Raw genomic sequence first — 14750 nt, forward strand, 5'->3', positions numbered from 1 at the left:
ATGTAATATATTATATCTAAGGGGCATTGGAAGTACTGTTAGCAATATAACCTGAGATACAGAAATAAATCCATGGGGGATTTTTTTATCTTTTATACACAAAAAGGGGGTGAAAATAAGTCAATGTTCAGGTAAACTGAAAATAGCAATTAAAACTGATTAAAAGAAAATATTATGCCCCTATCATGCAATGAAACTATAGAAACTCCTTCCCAGATAAAGATCAGAAATTTATTTAGGTACCAAGTGCATGCACTGCTTTTGAAAATACATTTCCTAACTATCATAATCACGGCAAAACTATAGAAATTATATTAACCATAACACGGGCATCAAGATATGTTTACCTCCTGTCACACCTCTTAGCAGTCCAATTCCCACCTCCAAAGTGTTTCACACTGGCTCCTGAAGGAAGGAGAAAGTTCAATATGTAAGTTTGGTTTGGTGCAATTTGGAAGTTGCCCGTATGGTAAATCTTACACTCCTGTAGTTCACAGAGGTCACATTCTATTCTCATCTACACCCTGTTAACTATGTTGCCAAGAGGACTGTATAAATCATCACAGTGCCTGCTTTTACACGATAACATCAAGACGGAAACATGGGTTAGTGAAACACATCCCTGGCTCCAAAAGTCAAGAATGACTTAGCTCTATTATCTTCTGATTATAAAGTTTTCCTGTCTAACAGTTAAGCTTTGTTGAGATTTCTTGTTTGTCTTCATGTCCAAAACTATGTCCATGTCCTTTTCGACTTAAGATTATCTTGTTCTATAATTTCCATGGACTCTGCACTGTTTAACTGAGTCTTCAGTGCGAAATTGCTTAATTTAATTTTGTCCTGTGACCTACAGTATTGATAGATGGTATGTCTGTCAGCCTCAGAAGGTTGTTTTGGGACAAGTGATGCTAGTTTCTGCTTGCTGTGCTGCCAAATATAGTTTTTAGATGGAAGGAAAAAGGTGGTTAGATTTTGAATTCAGTGGAGCACATGTCCTAGGTGTATACTGTGGTGGAAGTAAGTGAGTGCCATATGATCCATGAATACAAGACCTTCTGTATGTTATTCTTAGCCCTGAATAGAGTAGCAGTAGAAATATACTGGTTTTGCTATCCTGTGGCCCTTCAGCAGGTCAAGAGTGAGTTCCAGCATCTTAAATGCTTTTCATCATTCCAGCTATTATGATGAACTGTGCATCCTTAATGGAGGTCTGCTTAAGATCTTAGTTTTAAGTTAATTTTTAATTCACAATCAATTAGTTTAAAATTTAGTACAGGAACCTATGGGATGCTTGTCTAATGAAGACCAGAAACTGAACAATAGTAAAGGAAGAAATATGAACTTTTTCTGTTTTCTTGAGGACAGGTTTGTATGACATACCTAGCCATCTACCACTATTGTTTAAAACCATGGGCACTTTTTCCCAAGGGACAATTAGGGGAGATAAACATCAAATTTTGAGTGGCATCTTCAGGTACCACTTCAAAAAGTGGTTTTCATCTGAAATCAAATGCCATTTTAAGATCTTTTCAACTGCAAATCAGGTACTTATGTGGTGCCACCTTGTCTGTGAAATTTGCATTATAATATTGAGAAAGGAAAAAAATCAGTTTAGGAAGAAAATTCAGTATTAGAGATCAACATAACTACCATTCTTTGAAATCAGTATCCTGGATAGGTTCTTGGCCTCTTAGATGATCTGGGCATTTACCTTTCTTCTCTCAATTCCAAGAGGAAAGATCCATTCCCTGTGCAGTAAGTAATAGTGGATAATATGTAAGAAAGATTCTTCTGGTTTCCTCTCTGTATATTGATTGTGAATGATATTAAGTCCAAGGGCTAATTAGCATAATATACAGAAGTACTGTCCATGATGGATGTTACATGATGGATGCTTATGGTGCTTATCTATTCAAAGGGTAAGTTTTGTACTTTGTACTTGCTAGGTTCTTCAGCACAGTAAAAATCTGAGCTATTAAGGCTCTGGTCACACTGTTGATTGGAAATATCTGTATGTTAAAACTGCCTTTGAATAGTTATCTACTAATTGTTTATCTCCAAGCTACTAATTTTTTAACAACCTTTAAGAGGAGACAAATAAAAACTACATTCTTGAGTGACCAGTTTTCTCTTGCTGCTGGATTGCAGGAGCCCTCTGTGTGGTTAAAAGCAGTCTTGGTCATGTTTCTCTACAGCCATGGTACTACTTACCATTGAAACATGTTGGCTTAACTTGGCTATATTTTTGGTAACAGAAGTTTTAGAAAGACCACTGACTTACTGCACAGGGTCTATGGAGATTTTCTGTTTTACAGAGTAAGTGTTCTAGTTCTTTGTGCAAACACTGAATTGCATGAACCACATGCTAAGGCTAGATTAACATCTCCCAGTAGCCAGCCCCTGCTATGCGTCTTCACATGTCATTTTCAGTTGTTGGCTTACAACTGGGAGAGTTTCAGACTCAATGGCTATTCTGGAAGCTGTAAGCACTTCGTTTGGATACTTTTAGTAGCATTCGTTGTAGGGCTAGTCCTGTAAAAATATTATCAAATGAATAAAAGTGTTTGTGGCATAAACTGCAATAAAAAAGATTTCATAGATGATTTCTTTACTTCATCATGAACAATAAACCGTCTAGTACTAATTATATTTTAAACCCTGAAAGTGTCCTGAAATTAATATTATTAGTAGTAAGAATATATAGATAGATTCTGAGTGGTCTCTGCTAAGGTCTGAGGAAAACATATCCATAGATTTTTTTTTCTGCCACATCAGGAAAAAAAAGTGTTTTGAAGAAGAGTAGGTTTCAAACAAGGAAAACTGGTTAAGAAAAATTATACAGTTTCAAGATAAGTTAATCTACTTTCCATGCATCTGAGTTGCATAAACAGAACAGAGATAATACAGTATGTATTTGCATAATTTATGTAAAAATGTGGAATAAATATTTTATATGGAAAAAATAGGTTTTTTGATTTGTGATAAGTCGTCAAAACATTTATATTTGTATTTACTGTTCACATGTCAGTGGTGTTATAGGTTCTTGTTGATTTTGCTCGGGTATTTTTCTGTTCCAAATTTAACCTTTCTGAATATCACAGTATTTCCAGAAAATATCTGCTCTTTGTTTTGTTGATTTTTTTTTTAACAGGTAATGGGAGGACAATTTCATTTTCTGTATAGCATTGTTGAGTAACTCTGTGCGTCTCATATGACAATAACTATGCGTAGCAAATATAGGAACATTTTCCTTACTTGTTACTGATATTCACATTTGATGATGCAAATTGTTTAACAAAACTGGGACAAAAAAAAAGAATGAACAAATAAATATAAGTAATAAATTTATGAAGATCTAAAACCGCCAAAGAATGGAGGTGCTCCCTCCCCCAGGATTTGTCAGTGGAGGAAAATAAATACAATACAATGATATGACTAATTGATGCGTTCTTCAGGGAATACTAGAATATAATTCCACTGGCTTTCCTAGTCCACTACACTTGTAAGAAATACAAGTTTTACAGTCCGGAAGCAAGACTTGCTAGGTGTGCTAGCACTTCCTCTCAAAAACCTGGCCCTGCAGAAGCAATGTGATGAGTCTCTTCCCTGTGGCTTTAGTGCCACCTTCAGGTACAAAAAATGAGGCTTCTTTTTAGCTGAATCTTGAAACTGTATTTTCATGTAATAACTATTCAGTCAGTGACATTGCTACAGCATGTTTAGGCTTAAACAGCCAGCTGATACAACTGCTCAGACCACTTCCCAAACAAAGGATGTGTAGTCAGTTACCAGCATTATAAAAACTGTGGGATGCTATGTAATGGGGATGGATGGGGATATGCGTCAATCCAAGGAGACTGATTTTGCCACAGTTGCTGATTCAACAGCAGAATATCTTCCTTTATCTCCCTTGGTTTCCAGCTGCTATGTAGCTTATTATCTAAAAAATACCAGCAAGTTCCCTCCTCTGCAATGGTTTCAACAGAGCCTGGCTGTGGTGCCTTCACTCCACTCCACTCCACGCTCCATTTAGTCCCTCTTTGTATTGTGTGAGGGAAGTTGGGTGTGCTGACCATATTCCATCCAGGGACTAGCAACCATATTTCCCCCTATAATTTCTGAACAGTTATCTTTGTTTCTTTTTTCCCACAGTCTCATCTTTGTCAACTGAACCTTCTCAGAGTCAAGACTGTAGTTAGGAGTTTTGCATCCAAAGAGGGGAGGAGATGCTTGCTAGGTGTGTTGGAGGTGTAGCATTCTACCATTAGCAATGGTGATGCCCTTCCCTGCTCTTAGAGGATTTTGCCACCCCTTCAGACATGACTCTGATAGTTTGATTTCCACCATCAGTTCTTCACTCAAGAGCTCATTTCTTCACTTAGTCATGGGTTAGGCTCGCTCTGAAACCTTTGTTGTCATTTGTACACAATGATGGGTGTACTGAAGAACCTTTTCAATCATGTCTTCCAAAATGCACATTTTGGCTCACAATGGGGCAAGGCAGAGGAATCAGGTCACACGTTTCCAGATCTGAAATGAACAACCGCTGTCAGTGAGTGAGCAACATCACTATCCATACAATGTATCAAACTGATTACTCCACTTACCTACCCCTACTTGATTCCTTTGACAGTCCAGAAATCCCTATGCCCTGACTCGAAGGAGTGTTGTTCTTTAGGCTGCTATTCCGCCCCATATGTTATTGGTAGCTTAAATGAGAACATTAACATTCCTAGGAATTAAGTAACTAAAAAGTTCTTGTTAAAAAAATAGAAGAATGGATAAACAAGCCCCAAATGGATTTTTTTTTTTCAGAGCATCAGTTCAGTTTTGAAATCCCTTTGCTGTTGTCGGAGTAAAATTTCCTATATTTCAGTATGGTGCAAAAATGGAGTTGCAAGCTCAGTCCGGATTTTCAGCTGGAAGAATTTTTTTATTTTTACTGTTAGAACATTTAAATTGCAACAGTGAAACGAAATGCCAGAGATCATTTCACATGTTTATAGAAAACAATAAGTCAGAGACAGAGTTATGCCACCAAAATAGGGGAAGGATATTTTAAGAAAAGAGCATGTGAAATTTAAACAGCAAAATAAGTGTCAGGAAAACAGCTCACAAGCAGGAAATAGATACTTGCTTAGAGTAAAACCTTCAGGTGTATTTCTTGCGGAACTTCATTACTATTTAATGTTTACTGATATTTCATGGCTGGAACAGATTCTGTTTCTTATTACACAAATTAGAGTAGGAGACGAGAATTTATTTCAAAAGGGAACAATTCCTGAAGAATTTATGTCTATAAAATCAGTTGTCTTTCTGCATTCTTTCTATTTGTAAAGAAATTTAGAAATACAGAAGTAAACTGCAAAGCAAAGTGAACTGTGTAATTTGAATAAAAAGGCTTTTTCCAAAGTTTTGTCATGGAAAGTAAAACCTGGCTTCCTGGAAAAAAGAAATCACACAAAAATATATTGGTAGCTTATACAAAGGCAAGAGGTGACTGGTTTTCTCCTACTTAGACAGGAATGGATAGTGTAAAAAGTATGTGGACTTTGTAATAAATCAGGATACCAAATTTCAGATACAAATGGGACACCAACAAAGATTAGAACAGGTTCTTTGGTGGTTTATGTGGTTGTGGTTTTTCAATAATGCCTGAGAATTTGGCCTTCCAGTCTTCCACTGATTGTAATTAGATAAACCAAATCATATTAGGATCACAGTAGAAGATTTGTGTTACTGTTCTCTGAATGGGATTGAGGAGCAAAGAAAAAGATATAATTTCTGTGAGTTTAATTATATAACCTGATCAACCATTTTCTAATTGAAATTAGAATGTAGAGCCAGAAGTCACTCTAAGAACAAGGAGCAAATTCCAGAGAAGTAATTTTGCTGATGAGTACCTGAAGGACTAGGCTGGAATTTGCAGACCTAGGAGTCCCAAATGAGGTCCCTAGATATTCAGTATTTTTCTAATAAGAGGTCTGAGTTTTAGAATTGTTTCCTAATGTATGACTCCCACTAATTCCTGTTAGTCAAGGCACCTGTAATAAGAAAACAGTATCTTGGGTTAGGAACCTCAGTTGTGTTAACTCCTAAGCACTCTTTCTGAATGCTGTCATTCACACCAACAATAGAATTTCTGTTGTGAAGGAACTGTCTGTGTTTTCATGACAAACACCAGCATAATTAAAACCATTTCTAGAAATGCTAATTATCTTTATACACTTGTTTAAATTAGATATCATTCTTAAGGATGCTCAATTTTAAAATCTTTTTCTCTGTTGACGTTACTGACTAGCCCAGTCTCTTTACATTTTACTGCAAAATGACATAGGTTTGACTGGTGATTCTACAGGCTTCTCTTTTTTGAAACATGTATCTAATACTGCTACACTGTATCAGACTACCTGGAAAGGAATTGGCCTCCAAGACCCACTGAAGTGGGATTGTTCTGGCTTCTTACTCTGTAAAAATATCAAGGGTCTATTTAAAAATAATGGAGAACAATGGGAGATGCTGATATACTTAGCTGATCAAATCCTGAAAGTAGCCCAGATCTTAAATTACTAAGAACTTTAAGGGATTTTGCCTAATGTAGAAGCATGATACAGGAGAAACATTTGCACTCTACATTACTGCTCTACATTATTATGCTCAGTTTAATTTCAAAGGATGAATTAGTAGAAGCTGTTTGATAGGTTCAGCTAACTTTTTGCTATTTGGAAAGGTTTTTCTTTTCCTCTATCTTTTCCATAGGCAGAAGAAGAGAGAGACGATATGGAGAGAGTCAAGCTGGATAATAAAAGAATTCTCTTCAACCTGTTGCCAGCACATGTTGCACAGCACTTTCTTATGTCTAATCCAAGAAATATGGTAAACCAAGATAAAATGTATACATATGTTGTATGGATGTGGCCTGGTGTTGCTTGTGTCACCTTTCAGTTGTATGTTTTCAAGAAAGGCTTGGACTTTTAAAATTTTGCTCATGTTTAAATAGTTACATAAAAACTTGTGTTCAAGAATTAGTTTGAGATTATTTCTTTTGCTTTATGGTCCTCTTTCTCTAAAGAATTTTAATAAAAATCAGTATAAGGGCTTGTTGTTATTCAATATCAGTGTAACCAAGTGTCTGCTTGTAAATCACTTTATTTCAATCAATTTAGGATATTGGAATTTATCACAGCATTGTATGAGCTCAGTTTGGTTCTGAATAGTGAAGCGTATGATCTTCCAGACACTACTGTATTACCCAATCTAGTTCTGGAAAACATGCTATCATTAACAAAACCACCCATTTAAAGTTCAAAATGGAGAATTATACATACTCAAGGAAGACACAGCAGCTTTTAACATAAAAGGCTACAGTGACTAAATAAATTCGTTCAGGAAACCCTTACCAGAATCTTTCTGGTAATCTGAAGACCTGCAACACTGGAGTTGCTGTAATATCCATGATACCGCTCTTGAGAATTTTGATCAATGTATTTGAACCACAGAAGAGTGGTTTTGCTTTCTTTGAGCCCTCTAAATTTTTAAGCAGAAACCTTAGCATACAGAGCAGCATTATATTACATAGGACTCCATAACTCAGAGAAAGATGTGAAGGAGTGAGGCTGGTTTTGTGCTACAGTATAAAATTGCTCCACATGCTATTTTACTTATAAAACACAATTGAGAAAATATATTTCTCATACAATAGAAGTTCTACGACTGTTAAGACTTTCTCCAAATTTTTACTCACTGCTTCCATGTCTAAACAGAAAAACAAAACAAAACTAAGTTGTTTTAAATGGGTTTAATATTTTAGGTGTTAATTTTCTTTTATGGTTTTGAGTGGAGGCATCTTTCAACATTATTTTAAGAAGACTGGCTTTCTCTCAAGCAAAAATGATGGCTTTTGTCATAGCTATTGCTTAGCAGTAGAATGGGTATTGTAATAATGATGCTTAGTTTAGATTAATCTTTTAAAATAAAAATTATATCTGCTCCTGAACTGCAGGACCTTTATTACCAGTCATATTCACAAGTAGGAGTGATGTTTGCTTCCATCCCAAACTTCAATGATTTCTACATTGAATTGGACGGCAATAATATGGGAGTGGAATGTTTACGCTTGTTAAATGAAATTATTGCTGATTTTGATGAGGTAAGTTCTAAGGACTTTGTCTTTTGACCGTATGAGTTCTACTAAATTCCTATCAACAGATATTATCTGTAGTACTTCATCATATCTTGAACTGCTTAATAAAAGAGTAGTGTAAACTTTCTATTTAATCATAATTGATGTCCACTGGGCTTCTCCAAGGTGGCCAGTTTGGACTTTTAGGTCTGACCTCAAATTCCACTAATACAGAAAGAGTATCAAAATGCTAGTTAATGGCAGGTTTTTTCAATGACATCAAAGTGAGCCAGCCACAACTTATCAAAAATAATATGATTTAATGAACTTGCACATATTATCTGATAACTATGGTTGCTTGTCTAAAATATTATGTAATATTTAACAGTTTTATGTTTTAAACAAAGCTTATGGACAAAGAATATTATAAGGACATAGAAAAGATCAAGACAATTGGAAGTACATATATGGCAGCTGTGGGACTTGTACCTACTTCAGGAACTAAGGTAAGAAGATTTTACAAAACAGTCCTTTGTGAAGAAACCATTTTCTTTCAATCTCTAGAGGAGCACCAGAAACACAACTAATTCTATGTGATTATAGATAACTTGTATGACTTCTTTGCAACACTTTAAATTTGAAATTCAAAGAAAAGCTGTAGCCTGAGAAGAAAAACTGCCACAGTTGCTCATGTGGCTTCACTTGCAATTTCATTGTCTGCAGTTCCAGATTCTCTGCAAATCGATGTATAAGAGCCTCTAAGTGAGAGTAGTAGTGTTTTAAATCCAGTATCTTAGATGACCTAAGATGTAGGGAAAGAGAGATTCCAGGTGTAATGAATTGCTGCAAAACTAGCAGAAGAATATTAAAATGTGATTTTTACATTTTTTAATATGGAAATCTGGATGTAACCTACAATGAAAACAAACTTGTGCTTAGCAGTGTTTCACTTTACCCCTGGTCCCTTCAAAAGCTCTTCTTTGTCTCTGCTATTAGCATTCTTTTTACCATTTAATTACTTAGCAGCACAAAAAGTCAAAGTCATTTCAAGCCCTAGCTCTGTGGCACAGTCTTTTGTATCTTCACTACTACCTCCGTGTGTTTCTCACCTTAAGTTAATTGTCTTGGGATAGAGATTTTCCTAGATTTGCAAGCAGGATCTAGAAGTCAGGAAAACTGTGTGGGCAGTATATAAATATATTGTATACAGAGTACCATGCATATTAATATTGTAGTAATAAAACTCAATTACGAATATGTTATGAACTAATGATATAAGAATATTGATACCTAAGCCCGAATGTGTTTTTATTTTTCTAATATTGGTAAGCTTATAAGTTTTATAAGTAGATTCTAAAAGCAAGGCAACCCTCCCTCCTTTGTCCCTTGTCCCTTATCCCCTTTCCCTCTAGCACCCTTGTTACACATTCCTTAACCCTCTTACCCCATTCTAGGCTCCCTATATCACTCATAGCCCCAAATCCATAGAAATGTTTAGTCTCTTGTCAAGGCAAGGCCTAGATTGTTGACAGAACAGCATATCAAGGCCCTAAACCACAGAATTACAGTCAAGAATTAGGTAACTATATACCCTTTGTGCTCTGATGATGGTGAAGATGGGATGAATGGGGGGTCCCGAAATACACCCCAGAACCATTTTAAGGGGGTGGACCCGGGGCGGACCAGAGTAAAGGCCACAGGGTGGACACATCTGGGATTGGATGGATGCTATTATAGAATGTAACTTCTCAGGCACGGCCGGGGTGGCGGTCTTGTAACATCTTAGCCTTGGCAAAATAACCCCTTTCTTATCTCACCCCTAATTAACAGCTCCGAGATTTTTTCAGCCCTAAATCCCACGGCAACAATATAAAGAAAATTAAACTAATCTATTCACCGTGTCTGCTCAGAGTTTCTACACACTTCTCCCTTGTTCCGGTATGCATGTACATATGTTGTAGACACATGTTGTATACACTCATATATACAGTTTAGCATTGAAAAATAACATCAAATTAAAGGGCAAAAATGAAAAAGGCCAGAAGATGTCCTGTGAACTGTTATTCCTGCTAAGTGAATAAAAAACAAGACCACATTGAAATCAACTGTTAGAATCGTGTTGGAATATATCACATGCAACTAATTTTCTGGTCTGAAGAAAATTTGCAGCTGATGCTTTCCTTTGTATCATTCCTAGAAATCTACATGTTACAAAAAAGGTATTTTTAAAAGTCTGTTTATCCTGAAATGTTTGACTCATGGGTCCTTGGACAGGCAAAAAACATTGAACTTTAGGTTTTTTTTCAGTGTGTGATCTCAGGTAAACAGGCAATATGTCTGCTATAAATGCTCTTTGAACTATAATGCTCAAAACAAGTGTGTTATTGGGTAACTTTGGCAGCATATGTTCCAAAACCTAAGCACGTTTGTCTCTTGTATCTTATAGTTGTTAAGCAAAGGGTTAGCTGTGTTAACCCAGTATTGAAGATACTGCTCTGAGCTTATGATAGTAATGCATTTTAAATCACTGCAGAAAGTCTTGCCTTTCTCTTAAATCTTGGGGAAAATTTTGATCTTTTCTGCACGTGTAGAATTTAGTTAACATTCTATATTCTGGAAAAAAAATCTTGTGTGAAACAATCAATATTTTTTACTTTAACTTGGGGTTTCAGCTCTTTGTGTTCTCTTCCCAGTGCTCATGTGGTGCAAATGAATAGAAATTATTCACATCCTCCGGGCAATTTCCCAACAGGTCTTCAGCATGCAGCTATGTATTAGAAGTCTGATAGTCCTGGCTAGCCTGTCGTGCACAGGTGATCACTTCCAGCCATCACACAGTCCCTGGGCTGTCCTACAGAGTCATATGTGTCCAGGGGGAGCCTTAAGAGACTCAACTGCTTCTAGTGTACCCTCTGCCAGGAGCATCCCAGCTTCAGCAGAAAATCTGGCACAGCCTCTGATTGTGAGCAACTAATTTCATATTAGGATTTGGACATGAGCAGAAAAGAGTGGATCGGGTTAACTGTGCTCTTAACTGAGGATATTTGCACACATAAGAGCTCAGTACCCTGATGAAGTTAAATATTTAAATCCCATATTTTACAGGACTGTTTTTTCTGCAGCTTGACTTCAGCAGACGAATAAAGTAAATGCACATTGCCTCTATCAGAGTGGCTTTGCTGTGATGCTCTGGGCAGTCTTTCCAGTAACTATTCCTCTGATGTCTAATGAATAACTTCTTGCCAGTTACACCATCAGGGCAACACACAAACCAACACCTTTGTAGATCTTTCACACAATATAAAATCCTTGTGTGTGTATTTCACCAAGATCCTGACTTCACCAGTGGTTTTCAGTGCAGGTTCAAAAGAGTTTGCCAGTAAACCTATTGAGATGCATCTATGACCTGCAGCACATTTCGTATTTGTCAAAAGTCCTCTCTCCTGCGACCCTGAAGGGCACTGCAGAAAAACACAGCATTCATTAGACAGCAAAGAAACGGAAGGATAAGGAATATAAAGAAGATTAGAAATCAAATAAAACTATGCATGACTCCCTCCCTCCTCCAGACATTCAATATTTTTTCCTTCTCTGTTGGGACTGTAGCCATAAGCTCTTTAAGCTTAATTCTTGTTCTTCCTTTTTCTTGATGGTGCTGGAAAAGAGTAGAGCTAGCTAGTTTACATTGTAAAAAGCATAATGCCAGATATCCAGGCAGGTAAATAAAAATATTTTTTTTCCAAAATTTGGGACTGGCCCAAGGATGATTTTATAATTTTTTGTTAGAACTAATTTTTTGTGAATTTCCCAGTCACATGGAGCAGCCCTATCAAACTGAGTAGAATAAAGCAAATAGCAACTGGTTTCTCAGGTTTGTCAGCCACTGCCAAGCACTGCATTTATAAAATCTCGCTATGATGGCAAAAACTCAGCAAGCTTTCATCTCATGCCAGCTTCCACAATCCCGTTGTGCAACACCCTACTGAAGCTGCCACTGACCCTGCCTTTCTTTCACCATATCCTACCTTTAGCCTACTTTCACTTTGCAAATCTGTTCCAAAATTCATATTTCTTATTCAAATAAGAGCAGAACATAAAAGCAATCATACTGAGCCAAATCAAAGGCTTATTCCAGTAACCTGTCTTTAACTAACCAAAGGTAGATCCTGGGGGAAGGGCGTGAGTTACAGGATAAATACACAAACCTCTCTTTTCTACTTTCTAATGATATGCTGTTTAAGAAATTCTGGAGTTAATGTCTTTTTACTACTGTGTAGCAAATATTTCTTTCATGAGTTTGAGTAACTATGTTAGACTCTTGTGAAATTTTGAAATCACAATATCCTCTGACCATGCGCTCTACAGTTTAATTAATTAGCCTGAAGTTGTAAAAATTATTTTCTTATGTTTGGGGTTTTAGTTAAAAGTTGATACTTCAGCATTTCATTTGATCCCTTCTGGTTCTTTTGCTGTACTTCATTTAGATACATTTTATAACAAATCCCTTCAGCTTGCTTGGAAAGGAAAAAACATAGGGGTGTTCTGCGTCTCACAGGATTGAACGCAACAGAAATTTTGTCAGTGGGAGCAGCATGCCCCCTATGGAGTTGGGAGCTAGCAAAAGCCCCAGAGGGAGAAGAGGGCAGAAACTATAGTTATTAATAATCACCAGGCAAAGTAGTTTTGTAAGAAAGCAGGTTATGTTCCCTGCCACACTCACAACAAACATCTGCAGCTCTCTAGCAACAGAACCACTTTACCATGGGAACTTTGTTTTCTATTCTTCCCAGAAATCAAAAAGAGAGAGAGAAGAAAAAAAATAGCACTCAAGCAAAGAGTGCATGTGCTTTAGCTACCATCAAAAGTTTCCTTTCACGAACAGGAGAATTGGTTAGATTCTTTTCCTAAGCCATCTGTCCTGAGTTTTTCATTGTTTTTCACTTTGGTATTTCACCTGCCTCTCAGTATCATACAAATCTAATGTGCAATACAATTTTGTTTCTAGGCTAAAAAATCAATTTATTCCCATCTGAGTACACTGGCAGATTTTGCAATAGAGATGTTTGACGTTCTTGATGAAATCAACTATCAGTCCTACAATGATTTTGTCCTGCGAGTTGGTAAGTCACGTTTCTACAATTATCACACAAGCAGAACATTGTTTTTTGTTGGCTTTCCCTGTGCTGTCAGCAAAGGATTACCTGTCCTGCCCTCATGATTAAAGCTGAAAATTGTCCTTTAGTGAGAAAGTCACCCTCACGTAGAAAGTCAGCAGGCTGGATGGTATGCATTAGTATTAAGGAATTACAATTATGTCCAATTCTAATGTGTTTACTTAATCTATGCACCCCTAAAAGGAAACTGCACAACTAATTTCATGCAACATTATGAGTGTGCCCATTCTTGTGGCTTACACTGCTTTGCATTGCTAAACTGCTGAAAACTGGGTCTTAGTGTACTTAGCTATTAAGTTAAATCTGCAAAAGCTTTGTTGGCATTAAAAATGTGATGGGAGCTTTTTGTTCACAGATGCCAAATCACCTTAACCAGTCCTGTTTTCTCCAACAAATCAAATCCTCTGGTCTTCCCAACACAACCCTTCCCATGCAATCCTTTACACGTTATTACACGTCTTACCACTCAGAGTCCTTTCTCACAATCTTCTTAGAGATCACATTCCCCTCTTCCCCTTCTTCCCTGCATTCTACTCCTCTCCAATGTTACTTCCACTGCTGTTCACATTTCATTGCATATTCCAAAACAGATAGTTTTCTCCAGCTTCTTTCTCCACACATTTTCATGGTTGAATTGTGAGAATAGGCCAGACAAGGGAAAAACAAAAGTTGCTAGCAGTGTAAGATTGAGAAAGACCCAAGACATCAAAGGCAGCAATAGGAGAGTTACACATATTTGACCTCCTGTACATCTTGATAATTATAAACCCTAAATTCTCTTTGAACTCTGTTATAACTGGTCTTTCCAGGTTCACAAAGGATCAGATGTGTAACCCCCATTCTTCTGCATAACTTGCCTGGGAAAGCCCTCACATGGAATTTTTTGCAGGGTTTAGTATCTTCAGCTCTTCAGGGCACTCAGAAGGAACACATACTCTTTTATCTTCCAAACAAGGTGTCAAATTTAGTCAGAAATGTAGAATCAAGCTCTGCAGTTTCCCAAAAAGTGCTTGAGCCATTTTCAATCCTTTTGTCTTTTTCCTGATCTGAGTTGTCTAGTATTAATAGCCAATGTGACACACTTCCCTTACCCCAATCCTTGTGTCTTCCAGACCATTATTTCTGTTCCACTTGGAAAACCTCTGTTAGAAGGCTTTATAAGTGCAACTGCAGTGGAAGTTGTAGGGACCAATTAAAAAACTAACAGTTTGTCTTGTCTACAGCTTTAACTCTGGACTAGCACTATTTTTCTTCTTTTCTTTAAATAAATAAAATCCACCAAAGAATCAAATTTTTATGTTGTCTATCATATTGCATGTCTAATAAGATATCTCAAGGAATGCCTTTGTTTTGTTTATAAACCTTTTGCAAATACAGAAGTCCAGTTGGCATTAAATTCAGCATAGAATCATAGAATATGCTGAGTTGGATGTGTCCCATCAGGATCATCAAGT

General features: G+C 36.8%; 1 protein-coding gene across 1 annotated transcript in view; it reads left to right on the plus strand.

The window, feature by feature from the left end:
- ADCY1 (adenylate cyclase 1) overlaps positions 1-14750 on the plus strand; it is a 157707-nt gene that overhangs the window by 139764 nt on the left and 3193 nt on the right. The window contains 4 exon segments of the mRNA XM_032707353.1: positions 6764-6876; positions 8003-8149; positions 8530-8628; positions 13128-13242. Of these exon segments, the coding sequence (XP_032563244.1) occupies positions 6764-6876; positions 8003-8149; positions 8530-8628; positions 13128-13242 (474 nt within the window).

Source organism: Chiroxiphia lanceolata, chromosome 1 (assembly GCF_009829145.1).
Source record: "Chiroxiphia lanceolata isolate bChiLan1 chromosome 1, bChiLan1.pri, whole genome shotgun sequence".
Classification (NCBI taxonomy): domain Eukaryota; kingdom Metazoa; phylum Chordata; class Aves; order Passeriformes; family Pipridae; genus Chiroxiphia; species Chiroxiphia lanceolata.